The sequence below is a fragment of the Oncorhynchus mykiss genome, chromosome 13, assembly GCF_057628025.1.
Source record: "Oncorhynchus mykiss isolate SJ-2025 chromosome 13, ASM5762802v1, whole genome shotgun sequence".
Lineage (NCBI taxonomy): Eukaryota > Metazoa > Chordata > Actinopteri > Salmoniformes > Salmonidae > Oncorhynchus > Oncorhynchus mykiss.
Window position 1 is genome coordinate 59,943,878 of NC_143034.1, and position 15,357 is coordinate 59,959,234.

Below are 15,357 nucleotides of genomic sequence, written 5' to 3' on the forward strand. Positions count from 1 at the left end.
GGGAGTGTTTCTCTCCATTCACGTCTCACAATCTCTCTTCTGTTCTCCCTATCCTCTCAGTGGGAGTGTTTCTCTCCATTCACGTCTCACAATCTCTCATCTGTTCTCCCTATCTCTCTCAGTGGGAGTGTTTCTCTCCAGTCACGTCTCACAATCTCTCATCTGTTCTCCCTATCCTCTCAGTGGGAGTGTTTCTCTCCAGTCACGTCTCACAATCTCTCATCTGTTCTCTCTATCCTCTCAGTGGGAGTGTTTCTCTCCATTCACGTCTCTCAATCTCTCATCTGTTCTCCCTATCCTCTCAGTGGGAGTGTTTCTCTCCATTCACGTCTCACAATCTCTCATCTGTTCTCCCGATCTCTCTCAGTGGTAGTGTTTCTCTCCATTCACGTCTCACAATCTCTCATCTGTTCTCCTGCTCGCTCTGTCTGGGTTTGTTTCATTGCTCTCTCTCTCTCTCTCTCCCTGCAGCCGAAGACCCCCTGGCGCCCCTCACCGGCCCACCATAATCCGCCCTGCCGAGCCCTCCCTGCTAGACTAGACTACCCAGTAGAACCAGCCAGGCTCACCTGTGTGTGTGTGAGACTATGTGTGTACTGAGGCCAGAGGGGAGGGATAGAGAGCAGGGGAGGAGGGGGCCCCTATACAGTATCTATGCACATTGATATATTCTATTTCAACCAGACTTATCTAATGTAGTCGACTCAAACTGTTCTCTGATATAAGCTGCTAACCCTCCCTTAGTCTCCTACACATGTGGGCTCTCTGGTCTCCACATTCTAAAGAAGCAAAGGAACCATAACCACTTGACTCCTCAGAATCAGAAGAGATGTAATTACACTGTTTTGGATATCATACCATATGTATCAAAAGATTCATCAAGACTTAATCGCTCACCTTTGACCAGCAGGGTGCAGTCACGGCATCAGATGTGGATGGTTACATGGAAGTGACATGACCCTAAGCGACCTATTTTCTGTGGTAACAGAATCGTTAATTTCCTCTCTGAAAATGTGGACGACAGCATAGTCCACAACCTTTCTAAACGTAAAACGCTAGCTACCCTCCCTCCCTCCATCTTTAGACGTGTCCTCACCTCGTGCTCTACTACACCCGACACCTCTGTGTAATATACACAGACATCCTGTTCATTTTTTTTTGGTTTTTCTAATTTGATTTCATACTGGAAAATAGTTATTGTTATTACGACTACGGTGGTGTTGATTTTATTTGAGTGACTTGTCTGTTTTAATGCCCCCTCTATGTAGCTTTAAAACCAGTCTCAAATCACAGCAAAAGGAGGCATAAAAAGACAATTTAGCAGTGCAGGGCTACACATGAGGCTGAGAGCAGCCTTCTAAAATGGGCCTGTTATTGGAATGTCCTGCCACCGCTGAGAAAATGTCATCTAGATTGACCACTTGAAGCACTTCTGTGTACATCCATACATCCAGTGGTAGTGTTGAGGTTGTCATTAATTTAAGACTATGCACAATAAACAGAGAGAGAGTTGTCAGCACTTTGAGATGATTTCTCCACACATCTTTTAAGTATAGAGTTATCCCAGCACCTTAAGTCAATCTCACTGAGGCCTTAGCCAACCTTCATTCAAAGTCCCATTCAGGACAAGGACCGGTAAAGGGGAGAGTACAGTAGGTTCTCCTGGAGGAGGGTGAGAAGGTGGGGAGGCGGGAAAGGGAAGGGGGAGCTATGTGGTTAGAGCTGGAGAGACGGCGGTTTAGGACCGACACTTCTTCCTGTCACAATTCAATGGTCATTTGTCTTTATGGACGAGAGATCCTCCCGGTGTCTTGGAAACACCGTTGTACATAGCTGATGGACAGTCTCAGTACAGACACACAGAGATGGTGATGTCTCCAGTTTTAAAAGGAATGGATGGAGAATGATGTTTAATGGTGTTCATTGAAAACCAAACATTTTAATGTGTAGTAATCGTTATACTAATTGAAGCACTAACACACAGCCGTTATATTGACTTCGCTTGGGATGTAGGGAAATGTTGAGATTTAATCTCCAGATCGCATTAATTCATTATTTATAACCCTGGGCATTTGTCATGTATCGTTTTGATAGAAATGATGTCAGCTGTATACTGCACCTTCAGCCTACTACTACTCCTCCGGAAGGGAGACTGAATGTCTTTCTGGTAGCGACTTCCACTACAGGGTTCTAGTTGGAATAACTGTTGCCACTGGGAGGGTTTAAATAGGAGTGAAGAGTGTCTCTTCACAGATGGGATTTTCTACCGATGAATATCATTTGATTCTTCTGATGGTAATTTGATCATACTGGGGGAATTTTGGAGGTGGGATGGGGGGGGGTTGGAGGGTGAGTGACAAATGGACTATGTTGATGTTTTGATTTGGTGATTAAATATTGAGGGCGAGCAGGGGGCGGGAGTTCAACTTTTGTTGCTTTTTCTGGTGTACATATACATCCTGCCTGGAGAACCTGTCCAAACTATATAGAGCTCAGTCCAATACCTTGTACACAGATTGTGGTACAGGTCGAGGGTGAATTTGGTAGGAACTGTCTAAAACCATATTTTCTGGGCAGAATGTGCTTTTCTTCCCATACATTTCCCATCAGGTCTGTCTACAGTGACCGTGCTGCTAGTGGGTGTCTGACTCTGATCTCAGCTAACTCCAACTAAAGCCTCTGGGAAATGGAGTCTATCCATGCTCCAAAAGGTTTCAATATCTTGACCAAGTATTGAACCCCTACTAGGAAGAGATTTGGCCTTACATTTATGCTGTCACTCTCTGATGTTGAAGAGTCTTAAGGGAATCGAAAACGTCCCCTCCTTATGAAAGTGTCCCTGTCACCTGACGGTACCGGTCACTGTAGCCTGTCCCCCTACACCCCATCTCCTGATCTGTAAAGTGTAAGATGTTGGTGACGACCTTTTCTCCATAATGGATGCCCCCCCCCACACTCTCCATGCTCTGTATCTTTCATCTTGTGGGTGGGGGGAACTGACCTGCGTCAATCTTTCTTTAGTTTTTGCAAAGCCTTGTCAAGTGCCTCTAGTAATTTCCTGGATTTGAATAAACAAATGAACCCATTTGGAACATGAGCGCTAAATAAAGAGGTGTTGTGTACAATAAAGAGACTGGTGGTTGGTGTCTCCTTGTGTCTTGTGTGGTCCCCCCTCTCTCTCCTCTCTCATTGGTTGTCCTCATGGTTCTCTCTCCTGGTTTGCCTTCCTCTCTTCTTCCCCCTCCTTCACTGTGGATGTTGCTATGGTGTTTCTGTGCCAACGGGCTGCTTTCCTTTTGACTTGAGTTAAAAGTGGAAGGAAAGTTGTGAAGGACAGGAATTCCTGGAATAATAACTTATTCATTCTTCTTTTTTCTTCCTTCCTGATGTTTCTCTGAATACAAGGTGCACATACTCTACTATACAACTCAATACTCTGCTGTAGTGTTAGTAATAATAGTGGTGGTGGGTTGTAGAAGGCCTTTGGTGTACAAGTATGCTGTTTTTCATTTAAATGTTCAAGTTTATGGTCTAATCAATTTGATTTGTCTCTTGCTGCACATAATAGATCACATTGCCTGTAGAAAACAGGCAGCTATGGTAATAGGAATCATCAGCTAAAGAAAGCAGGAAGATGTAAAAAATGTGATGGACACAAACACAATTTCAGGAAGTAAATGTTCATAAGTCTTCCTTTACAAAAAAGGTCTGTTAGACCCCTCACAATCACCAAACTGTATTACGCATCAAAAATACTTGAATGGGAGAGAGTTATTAATGTTGGTCTGTCGTTATGATTGTCCCTGAACAGGCGGCCTGCTCCTGCTCGTCGTAACCAGTGGTGACCTTGCCCCAAAGCAGGATAGGATTGGGGTGCACTGTCCACAAACCAGCAAGAGAACCAGACCTGTGAAGAATCATAAACCTTGAACACCTTAACCTTAAATATTCTCCAAAGAATAGGTTTCGGAGCTGATTAAACTCTAAAAGCCATAACTTAGTTTATAACATGAAATACAAGAGTTTTTCAATGGCAACTGTCAAACGTACTCGTTTTACAATAACTGACGGCATTTCAGGAAAATCAGCCTCCTTTTTAAAAAAAAATAATCCTAAAGTGAAATGCGATCTCATTGCATAAGCTGCAATAAAATACGGAGAGAACTGTCACGTGGTAAAGAAGACAACTTTACCCTCACTCACTATCTCATTAAAACTGTTAAAGGCCCAGTGCAGTCAAAAGTGTAATATTTATATGCTTTATATATTGTTCCACACTATGAGGTTGAAATAATACTGTAACAATTATAATAATGCACTTTTAAGTGTAAGGGCGGTTTGAAAAAACACCTGAAATATCAGCCTGTTTTGGTGGGGTGGAGTTTTAGCCTGCCTGTTGTCATCACCAGGCTGTATATTAGTTCATCCACCAGTAAGAAAGAGACTTCCAAACCTTTCTGCCAATAACAGCTAGTTATCAGTTTCCCCTCCCCGCTCAGACCACTCCCAGTTTCCCCTCCCCGCTCAGACCACACCCAGTTTCCCCTTCCCGCTCAGACCACTCCCAGTTTCCCCTCCCCGCTCAGACCACTCCCAGTTTCCCCTCCCCGCTCAGACCACTCCCAGTTTCCCATCCCCGCTCAGACCACTCCCAGTTTTCCCCTCCCAGCTCTGACCACTCCCAGACAGTCCTAGCAACATTCTTGGTTGACAAATTGCTCTTTGCTAAGAAGCTGCTTTTGTTTTATTTAAAATTTTTTCAACTGAAAACAATCACAGTAAGGTACTTAATTGTTACCCAGAAATTATTTGATGTTGAGATAAAAACAGCTGCATTGGGCCTTTAATAGCTAGCACCTACCCAGACTGTTCTATAAGTGTGGGGGATGTATTCTGAAATCTCCATCCCCTCCAGTGGTTTTAGCGAGCTGTAGCCTGGCTGAATTCTGACACCACTCTCAGTACGGGTTCAACTTCTGTTCCCTATTTCCATACTAAACAAACATTGAGAAAATGAAATGATTTTTGTACTGATAAAATTGTTTGATTGCTCATGTGCCAAATTCGTAATGAAATCCAGTGATTGTTTGTGTTAGCTATCTCCTGGGGCATAACCTCTCCTCTTGGTTTTATGTACAGTGCAGTTTTAAAATATGGGCATTTCTCAACAGATCAGTGTCTGAATGACTATTGAACACGTTTGTAGAACACTCCTATAAAAATGATTGAAGTGTAGAAGTTTGGTTTATTTAGATGATTGTAAATTGTGTTGTAGGTGGAACTGTAGATTATTTGAGATCTCACTCATACTGCATTGTGTTCGATGCTACAGTTAATCATTTGACGTGTCAGTTGGGGAACACCACATGGGAGGATGACAGCCCTTAATATTATATGGTAGTGTATTGGGAGGGCCCCAAAAACCAAACGGTAAAGTGACTATTTGAAGGGATGAGGTGAAGGATGTTAGGAACAGCTCAATTAATCAGGTAGTGCTGGGTCCTCCACTGCTGAGTGAGCACAGAAGCATACAAAGCTTTTAACAGCGAGGGTCATGTCATGTTCAGAAGAGAGCTTCAAACCATGCATGTTCCAGTGGATGCCTTGCACAAGGGTCAGACGGTAGAGCATTGTGCTTGCAACACCAAGGGTCGTAGGTTCGAATCCTGCTGGGGCCACTCATACGTGAAATGTATGCACGAATGACTGTAAATCACTTTGAATAAAGGCCTCTTCTATATGGCATATGCTGTATGTTATCTTTATACTGTAGTAAGGATAGTATGGATAGTATGGATAGTAGGATAGTTGTATGAAGAAGGGCATATACCGGTAATGTGATTATAATGTAGTACAGTGTCAATAATAGATCCAACTGATGTCAACTGCAGAACTTTGCGATATGCCTTTAATCCAGTGCTGTTTTGTGGTAGCCAATAAGATTGCCTTATTTTCTTTCGCTGCACACTTTTGAGACTCAAATTGTACCTATAATTGAAAGGAATGGATCATTGAGATTTTATGGTTTTATAAATACAATCATTTTTTCAAATGAATGATTGGATCTTGTTTTGTGGTGTTGGAGGTGTATAAAACAACTATGCTTGTGGTTGACTTTGCAACATTCTCCTGGCAGGGATAATTTTTTGAATGTCTCAACTCTTTGGCTTCGTCTCACCAGATCTCTGGCAAACACTATACGTTTCAATAAAAATGTAATATCTGTAATTCAATAAAACCATCCCATGAGGACAGCCATTGATGCATGTAAGACTTATTTCTCTTGCCTCATAATTAACAGACTGATAACCACTGCAGCTTTTAATGTAAGCTTGCGGGACCAGTGGCTTTGCAAGGCTACTCTTTCTCCAGAATTCATTTATTTCAGAGTAGAATATTTTTTGTGTGTGTGTTTAATTTTCTGTAGTTGTGTTATAACCATGTCATTAAATCAATTATATTTGTAATGTCACTCTTAAGATCCCATGTTAAAAACATACTACCACATGATCTGCTATTGCTTTGGTTTCTTGTTTGATAGATTGACACTAAATTGTCAAAACATCATTATACAGTGTTTATGACTCACATACAAACATGCACTTTTCTGCCACTCAAAAGCTGAATCAAACTCATCACACACAAACATCACTAAATCCTTACTAACAGTCCCTCATTTACCAAACATCACTGTTGTCAATAGTCTCTCTTCTTCAATCTCTGAAACCATTACTTTACAGTAGGGTCCTGTTAGTCTGGGAAGAGCGTGGGGGTAGTGGAAGATACCACTGGGAAGAGTGTGGGGGTGGAGGAAGATACCACTGGGAAGGGTGTGGGGGTGGTGGAAGATACCACTGGGAAGGGTGTGGGGGTGGTGGAAGATATCACTGGGCATGATGTGGGGGTGGTGGAACATACCACTGGGAAGGGTGTGGGGTGGTGGAAGATAACACTGGGAAGAGCGTTGGGGTGGTGGAAGATACCACTGGGAAGAGTGTGGGGGTGGAGGAAGATACCACTGGGAAGGGTGTGGGGGTGGTGGAAGATACCACTGGGCATGATGTGGGGTTGGTGGAACATACCACTGGGAAGGGTGTGGGGGTGGTGGAAGATACCACTGGGAAGGGTGTGGGGGTGGTGGAAGATACTACTGGACACTAGGGTTTGCAGACCCTCTTGTCGTCGAAGAGGCGTCGGAGGGTGTAGACCTGTGTGACGGCCACGGTCAGGATGACCAGGAGGCTCATGGAGGACCAGAACGAGACCCTCCACAGATTGTCCTCCAGTAGATAGCGGTCCCGGGCCTCGAAGGTCCTCAGCATGGTCTGAAGCTGCCGGCTCCGCTCCAGGTGCCTGTGCACTGAGTCCATGGTCTCCTACAGGGAGAGGCAGGGAGAGAGACAGTGGGTAAGGTGGGAGAGGATAAGAGAGAACACAGGAATGTATTGAACATTGACAGTGGGAAAGAGAGGAAAAACGTGAAACAGGAGAGACGAACAGGATGAAAAGACAAAATAAAGACACCAGTCCCAGTGGCTGAACGTTTGGGTGTTCCTCCTGTCCTTCTCACCCTGATGTCTTCCAATTTGTACTCCACCATACTCTCTGGCTCGGCCATGTCAGCCCACTCTTCATCGCCCCAGGTGTCCCCAGGCTGGCCCTCTACAATCACCTCGAAGAACACCATCTTCTCAGAAAGCTTACTGAAGCTGTTGTCAAAACACAGCCGGTAGTCTCCATCCTCTGTAGGCTCCACCCTGGGAGACAGACCAATGAGGAAGAACAACATGATGACAGAGAGGGTCAGAGCAAGTCAGACAGTGTTCAGACTGTCATATAGAATAGTGTAGAACTTTACTGTCTGTAAGCCAGAGGATGGAAAGGTGTCTTTTGCGTCACCTTACAAAAACTTTGAATCAAACACCATCGAGCATGGTGAGACCTTCATACCACTCCAGAGAAGTTAGAGGAGGTCAGGGTTGTGTTAGTAGGTTCTGCCCACTCACGTGTGGATGCCGTCAGATGTCCTGAACTCAGAGGCCAGCTTGTATCCGCTGGGGGAGATCAGGGTGAAGCCCACATCCAGGCCTGCACCTGCAATCACCTGGAACAGGAGGGAATGGATGAAATTATATTATAATCTAACTCAAAGTGTTCCTATGAAAATATCCAGTGTTACAGACAGACACTATAGACAGACTGAAATCCACCATGTCTACACACACACGTCTTCACTTCCATACATACTGTAGACACATGAACACTGTGGTGGTGGTATAGTCAGTGTTGTAGTGGTGCCTGGAGAAGTGATGTTACACTAATTTTGCCCATTTCCAGAATGACGACGGAAAAGTGCCCTGTGTAAAAAAATTGAATGACAAACAGTGACATACACTCTGAACGGCCTAAAATGATAAATCCCATAATGGTCTTTCACAGTCAGGCTAAACCAAGCTGTACCGTGCAAATAAGTTAACAGGCTTACTATTGAAACAGATAAATTAGGCTGTCAACTGAGTCAGAAATTCAGTCAGGTTTTAAAAAAATGTTTGGCTTTCAAAGTCACACTTAACAGAAAAACTGGTCTGGGATAACTCAACAAAAAAACGTTTTTGAGTATAGTTACCTTTCAATTCAAGTGCACAAGCACCCAGCACTGTTGTTTGGTTAGCTGTGTTTCTGTAGCACATGATATGGAGTTTGCAAAACAAATTACCACTGAATTGATGCAGGTAATCATGATATCATTCTGCCGGGTAAGCATAGACTACTTTGTAGCTAGTTAACATTTCATTGATAAGGATTTTGGGAAAGCCTCTATGCATTGTTACATTTTTCCTGATCCTTAACTGTTTGAAACCGGGATATTTTACTTCATATGAGTCATGTCTTACTTTGCTTCAAAGTAGCCTAAAGCCAAAAATCCCACCATCGAAACGTAGAGGCAATTCCTTTAGAAAGACTTCCTCATATGCGTTCTCCTGTTCTATTGGTTTTCTATACATCTTCTGTCATTGTCTAGCAGCCAAAGGCATTATCCTAGTCATATTAGCAACCCATGATAGCTGTTACATCTTTAGATCTCCCTTCTTTCTAAATTTCTAACAGATGTTTCCATCTCTGTCCATGAAATCGCTTTTTAGAACAGTGTTGTCATTCAAATGTCATTTTGGAACATTTGTGCATAGGTCTACCTCATAATAGTTTATCAACATTTTAAGCTATAAATTCTGATCTGTTCCATCAGCCTTATTAACTGATATGGCATATACCTCCACTACACTACTTTGATATGCATTGTGGGGATTAAGAAGTGAGTATACGCAATGCCAAATGAAAAATAAGTGGGTATACAGTGTATACCTGCATATACCTTCCACTACAACAATGGATATAGTATTTGTTCCAAGTCTTTGCACAGCTCATGGTTCATCCGGTCATTAGCAGTCTCAGATTGCCATATTCAAACTCTACAACACAGTAGATATGAGTTAAAATAGATCCACCAGGTCAGGATCAACTGACAGTAACTTCAGCTAAAGCTACAATCCAACAGCAAGGAGAGGCTAGCCAGTATACCCACTCCCCAGCACCTGTCTGTTCATGTCAAAGGAACACCCACTCCCCAGCACCTGTCTGTTCATGTCAAAGGAACACCCACTCCCCAGCACCTGTCAGTTCATGTCAAAGGAACACCCACTCCCCAGCACCTGTCTGTTCATGTCAAAGGAACACCCACTCCCCAGCACCTGTCTGTTCATGTCAAAGGAACACCCACTCCCCAGCACCTGTCTGTTCATGTCAAAGGAACACCCACTCCCCAGCACCTGTCTGTTCATGTCAAAGGAACACCCACTCCCCAGCACCTGTCTGTTCATGTCAAAGGAACACCCACTCCCCAGCACCTGTCTGTTCATGTCAAAGGAACACCCACTCCCCAGCACCTGTCTGTTCATGTCAAAGTAACACCCACTCCCCAGCACCTGTCTGTTCATGTCAAAGGAACACCCACTCCCCAGCACCTGTCTGTTCATGTCAAAGGAACACCCACTCCCCAGCACCTGTCTGTTCATGTCAAAGTAACACCCACTCCCCAGCACGTCTGTTCATGTCAAAGGAACACCCACTCCCCAGCACCTGTCTGTTCATGTCAAAGGAACACCCACTCCCCAGCACCTGTCTGTTCATGTCAAAGGAACACCCACTCCCCAGCACCTGTCTGTTCATGTCAAAGGAACACCCACTCCCCAGCACCTGTCTGTTCATGTCAAAGGAACACCACTCTCAGGCAGCAGAAACATAAGGAGGGAAACAGCATGTTAGGCCATATAAACTAGGCCTTAGGCATGAGTCACTACCATTGCCAGTGTGGTGTCATTGACTTGGTTGAGAGAGGGTAACAGACGGACAGACAGACAGGCAGAGACAACCAGGCAGACAGACACACACCACAGACTGCTGTATAAAACGTCCCAATCCCCACAGTCCTTCAGCTTGCTCTCTCAAGCTGTCATCTCTCTCAGCCCTGTGCGTCTCAGCTGTTGCTGTGTGGATACCACAGTAAGCCTGCCAGGCTCCACACAGACCACACACACACAAACACAAACACACACACACACACACACACACACACACACACACACACACACACACACACACACACACACACACACACACACACACACACACACACACACACACACACACAGTCCACAGAAATGTGTCACGGCTTGGCGGGTTGGGTGGTGAGGAACATGACATCCTATCACAGTCATGTGTCTGCCAGAGGGCCTTGGTACAGTGTGAGGATTGGGAACAGGGTTTCCAGTATTTAGAGTAGGCATTGATACCGTAGCATGATGAGCATCACTTCAACTTTAATCTATGAAGAGCCTAACCTGTAGTGGTTTACACTTTTATACGAGTCAACTGACTAACTCTGCAACCGTGTCTTCTAAATGACTAAAATGCTATATATAAATTGTAACAAGGTCGGGCCAGGGATGGCGCAGCTTCATATTTAATATGCATTTTGCAGCAAAGCGCATGACTACTAACACAGCAAGTAGGCCTACACTTGGTGGTAAGCGCTCTCCTTCTCTTTACATGTCTAGAGGAGAAGAAGAAGCCACAGGCCTACTACAGCTACTATTGCTCAGAGGTTAGTTAGAGTATCTGGCCTTATGCTGACACAGTGGATCCCTTTGTAAACACTTCCCCTGCCTTGACCCTTCATGCCGATGCCAGCAGCTTGTCAAGCTGGCTTTGTCTTATAGACTCCACCTGTATGGAAGGAAGATGCCTTATCTTATTATTTGCATCTGAGCAAAGTCCTTTGGCTGTAACAATAAAGCATCCAGTAACTGACTGACTAATGCAACTTATAACGTTGTTATAATAGAGGCACGAAATTGCACCACACACACACACATAAAGACAGAGAGAGAGAGAGGGAGAGAGAGCGAGAGAGAGAGAGAGAGAGAGAGAGAGAATGACACAGAGAATGTCAGCTGTGTTTTCAATACCACAGAAAACGAAATTGTCCAAGCCTGCTACCTGGTATTCTACTTCCAGGCTTCCGTTCTTCGTAGCTGTTTGGTAGAAACATTCTGTTCTACCTGCAGGGAGTTGAAACGTGAATTCAGTATCTTGGCTTTGTCCCAAGCCTAAAGTGAAGTCCACAGATACAACGAAACAAGACAGCAAATAGAGTCTTACAGCAACGCTCAGATCAAACATGGAACCCATTTGTAGCCTAGAAGCGACTTTGGACTTCAGTAAAAGTTACAATCACTGTTGACTCATCGGCAGCCATGAATGCTTGTTCTTGTAGTCTAGTAGCCTACTTCGCTTCACTCATACCGCATTGTATACGTACATATTCCATAGACTGTCAGCGACCACGAGCTGTAGGCTATTTATTGCTTGTGATCAAAGTTAGTCATAGCAGAAATCAAGTCGCCTACTTCACCGAACAACTAGCTTCAGATCAGTTCTGACCACTGTGCGCGCAACTGAAAGTAAGTCGATTTTATGGCATCTCATCCAACAAGATAACCTATTATATCGATGTTAGACTAGACCACTGGAAGAACAAAAGCTCACCCTGTAGCCCTATCTTTTACAATAACTTCTACAAAGTAGCGCGTATGATTGACTGGAAGGGTGTGCAATACCAATGTATAGCAGTGGTGTGAGGTACTTAGGTAAAAATACTTTAAAGGACTAATTAAGTCGTTTTTTGTATCTGTACTTTACTTTACTATTTATATTTTTGACAACTTTTACATTTACTTCACTACATTCCGAAAGAAAATAATGTACGTTTTACTCCATATATTTTCCCTGACACCCAAAAGTGGTCTAATTTACACTCTTATCAAGAGAACATGCCTGGGTATCCCAACTGCCTCTGACCTGGAGGACTCACTAAACACATGCTTCGTTTGTAAATGATGTCTGAGTGTTGGAACATGCCCCTGGCTATCCGTAAATTAAAATACATTTTAAAAGTGATGCCGTCTGGTTTGCTTAATATAAGGAATTTGAAATCATTTATACTTTTACTTTTGATAATTAAGTCTATTTTAGCAATGACCTTATGGAAATGACCTTTTGATACTTAAGTATATTTAAAACCAAATACTTTAAAACTTTTACTCAAGTAGTATTTTACTGGGTGACTCACTTTAACTTGAGTAACTTTCTACTAAGGTATCTTTTTTTTAACCTTTACTAAAGTATGACAACTGGGTACTTTTTTCACCACTGCTTAATATAAGGATTTTTAAATTATTTATACTTTTACTTTTGATACTGAAGTAGTATTTTACTGGGAAACTTTCACTTTTACTTGAGTCATTATCTATTAAGTTATTTTTTACTTTTACTCAAGTATGACAATATGGTACTTTTTCCACCACTGGGGTTATGTCAGTAACCTCCGGTAGCCGCTAGATTATGCTTGTAATAAACAGAGATGAATGGTTTATCTTTTGAATGGTTTAAGTTACAAAATATTATGACCCCATCACTGAAAGACATGACTCCCAGGAATACGTATGTGTCCCTCTACAATGCCCAGAAGCCACTCAGAACAGAGTGGACAAGACCAGACACTACATCAGACTGCACAGAAGATCATACAAATGAAGTTAGACTTGTATACGTATCATTGCCTGATGATCATCTGAACTTCACAATACCTTTGATGCATTTCAGTTACTTCAAACCATACTTTCTTCAGGTTGAAATACTTTCAAAAGTACTGTCAGACTGATTTGTAATAGACTGTCATAGCCCCATTTAAAACCTCTCTGGGGTAGGGGGCAGTATTTTGACATCCGGATGAAAAGCGTGCCCAAAGTAAGGATATGCATATAATTGGTAGATTTGGAAAGAAAACACTCTAAAGTTTCTAAAACGGTTAAAATAATGTCTGTGAGTATAACAGAACTGATTTGGGAGGCGAAACTCCGAGGACAAACCATCCAGGGGGGAAAAAAATTGCGGTCAAGGATTTTCCAATGTGTTTCTATGGGATACCCTTATTATTAGGAACCTGGTTGTAGTTCCTATGGCTTCCACTAGATGTCAACAGTCTTTAGAAATTGTTCAATGTTTTTCTTTTGAGAAATGAAGAAGTTGTCCTATTCATTGTAAGTGTCGCTCCAGGTGGACTCTATTGTTTTGGTGCGCGTGAACAGGAGTACGCCCCAACTTTTTTTAAATCCGGTATTAGAAACAGTTTATTCCGTCTTAAATTGTATAGATTATTTATGTTTTATGGTACCTGAGGTTGGATTAGGAATTTTGTTTGAAATGTTTGGACCAAGTTTACAGGTAACTTATTAGATACTTTGTAGGCATGATGGGCGAGTTGAAACCGGTGTATTTCTGAATCAAACGTGCCAAATAAATGGACATTTTTGGGACATAAAGAAGGACATTATCGAACAAAAGGACCATTTGTGATGTTTCTGGGACATTTTGGAGTGCCAACAGTAGAAGATCTTCAAAGTTAAGGCATTAATTATATCGCTATTTCTGACTTTTATGGCGCACCTGCCTAGTTGAAATATATTTTTCATGGTTTTGTATGTGGGGCACTGTCCTCAGATAATCGCATGGTTTGCTTTCGCCATAAAGCCTTTTTGAAATCTGATACAGCGGCTGGATTAACAAGAAGTTACGCTTTATTTTGATGTATAACACATATGTAAAAAAATATATATATTTGAATTGAGTATTTTTGAATTTCGCGCTCTTCAATTTCACCGGATTTTGGCCAGGTGGGATGCTACCGTCCCACGTACCCTAGAGAGATATTTTTTTAAAGTAAACATTGGCTTTTAATTATATCATCCTTTTTTTACATGGTGGGGTCACAAGTTTTTTTTTTATCAAAAAAGTTGGGGAACCCCTGCCCTAACCTAACCTTAATCCTAATTTTAACCCTAACCTTAACCCCCAAACCTAACCTTAATCCTAACCCTAAACCTAAACCTAGCTCCTAACCCTAACTGTATCTCCTCACCTAATTCTAACATCAACCCCAACTAAACCCCTTAGAAATAGCATTTGACCTTGTGGGGACTAACAAAATGACCCCAGTTGGGCAAATGTTTGTTTGTTTACTATTCTATTCTGGTCCCCACAAGTATAGTTAAACGCGTACACACACACACACACACACACACAGAGATGCACACATCCAGTAAGCACTGACTGACGTAGGATGTCCATGGATGTTGAAAACTTGGTGAAATTTGGTCAGTCCATCTTGGTATTGATTTCAACATCAACAGAAGTTAATTTCCAGACAGATCTTGATTTGGCCCTGGTTCAGATTTGGTCCGCTCTGGACCACCCTTGATTTGGCCCAAACATGGACTATGATTTCTTAAGATTTGGTCAGCTCTGGACGGGCCTATGTTGGGTTCAGATTTCGTCCTGTCTGGACTAACCACATTTTTATCAATGTCCGTAAAATACATATTTTCAATGTCTGTAAAATACGTTTTCAACTTTCACTTAGAGCTGAAAATGAACGTGACTTCAACCTCCGTAATTATGTCTTTTCAACTTCTTTCCAACATCATTTTGCTCACTGGGCACTCATTTCATACAGTTCTTTTTAGCCAGAATTGTCCACTCAGTAACAATTTCCACAGTTTTCCAAGGAGTCCTGGATTCCATAGAATCAATAAAAACATACACATCACATAAAAGTTGTCTAGATAAAAACACACATACACATAAGCATACACAGCATACCCAGTAGTAAACATACACAAATATGTACACACATACAGCATATGCAATGTACATACCATTTTTAAGGACAACTTGTTGTAT

The 15,357-nt window shown here is 42.5% G+C and overlaps 2 protein-coding genes across 20 annotated transcripts in view; one reads left to right on the plus strand and one right to left on the minus strand.

Moving 5' to 3' along the window:
- dnm2a (dynamin 2a) overlaps nucleotides 1-6,260 on the plus strand; it is a 45,541-nt gene extending 39,281 nt beyond the window's left edge. For 13 of the 19 annotated variants that reach the window (XM_090197011.1, XM_090197008.1, XM_090197012.1 and 10 more), the window contains one exon: nucleotides 472-3,129. In XM_090197011.1, coding sequence (XP_090053137.1) covers nucleotides 472-541 — 70 coding nt within the window. In that variant the 3' untranslated portion in view covers nucleotides 542-3,129. Of the gene's footprint in view, nucleotides 1-471; nucleotides 3,130-3,811 lie in introns of those variants that run through there. The other 6 variants (XM_090197015.1, XM_090197014.1, XM_090197024.1 and 3 more) reach the window with 1 other exon arrangement.
- LOC110486730 (transmembrane emp24 domain-containing protein 1) lies at nucleotides 4,729-12,195 on the minus strand. Its single transcript, XM_036941431.2, has 4 exons — nucleotides 11,557-12,195; nucleotides 8,007-8,104; nucleotides 7,571-7,757; nucleotides 4,729-7,376 (listed from the first exon to the last, which is right to left on the minus strand). Exons 1-4 carry the CDS (start codon nucleotides 11,746-11,748, stop codon nucleotides 7,158-7,160), a joined length of 696 nt encoding a protein of 231 aa, XP_036797326.1. The 5' UTR covers nucleotides 11,749-12,195; the 3' UTR covers nucleotides 4,729-7,157.
- Between the last annotated feature and the right edge of the window lie 3,162 nt (nucleotides 12,196-15,357).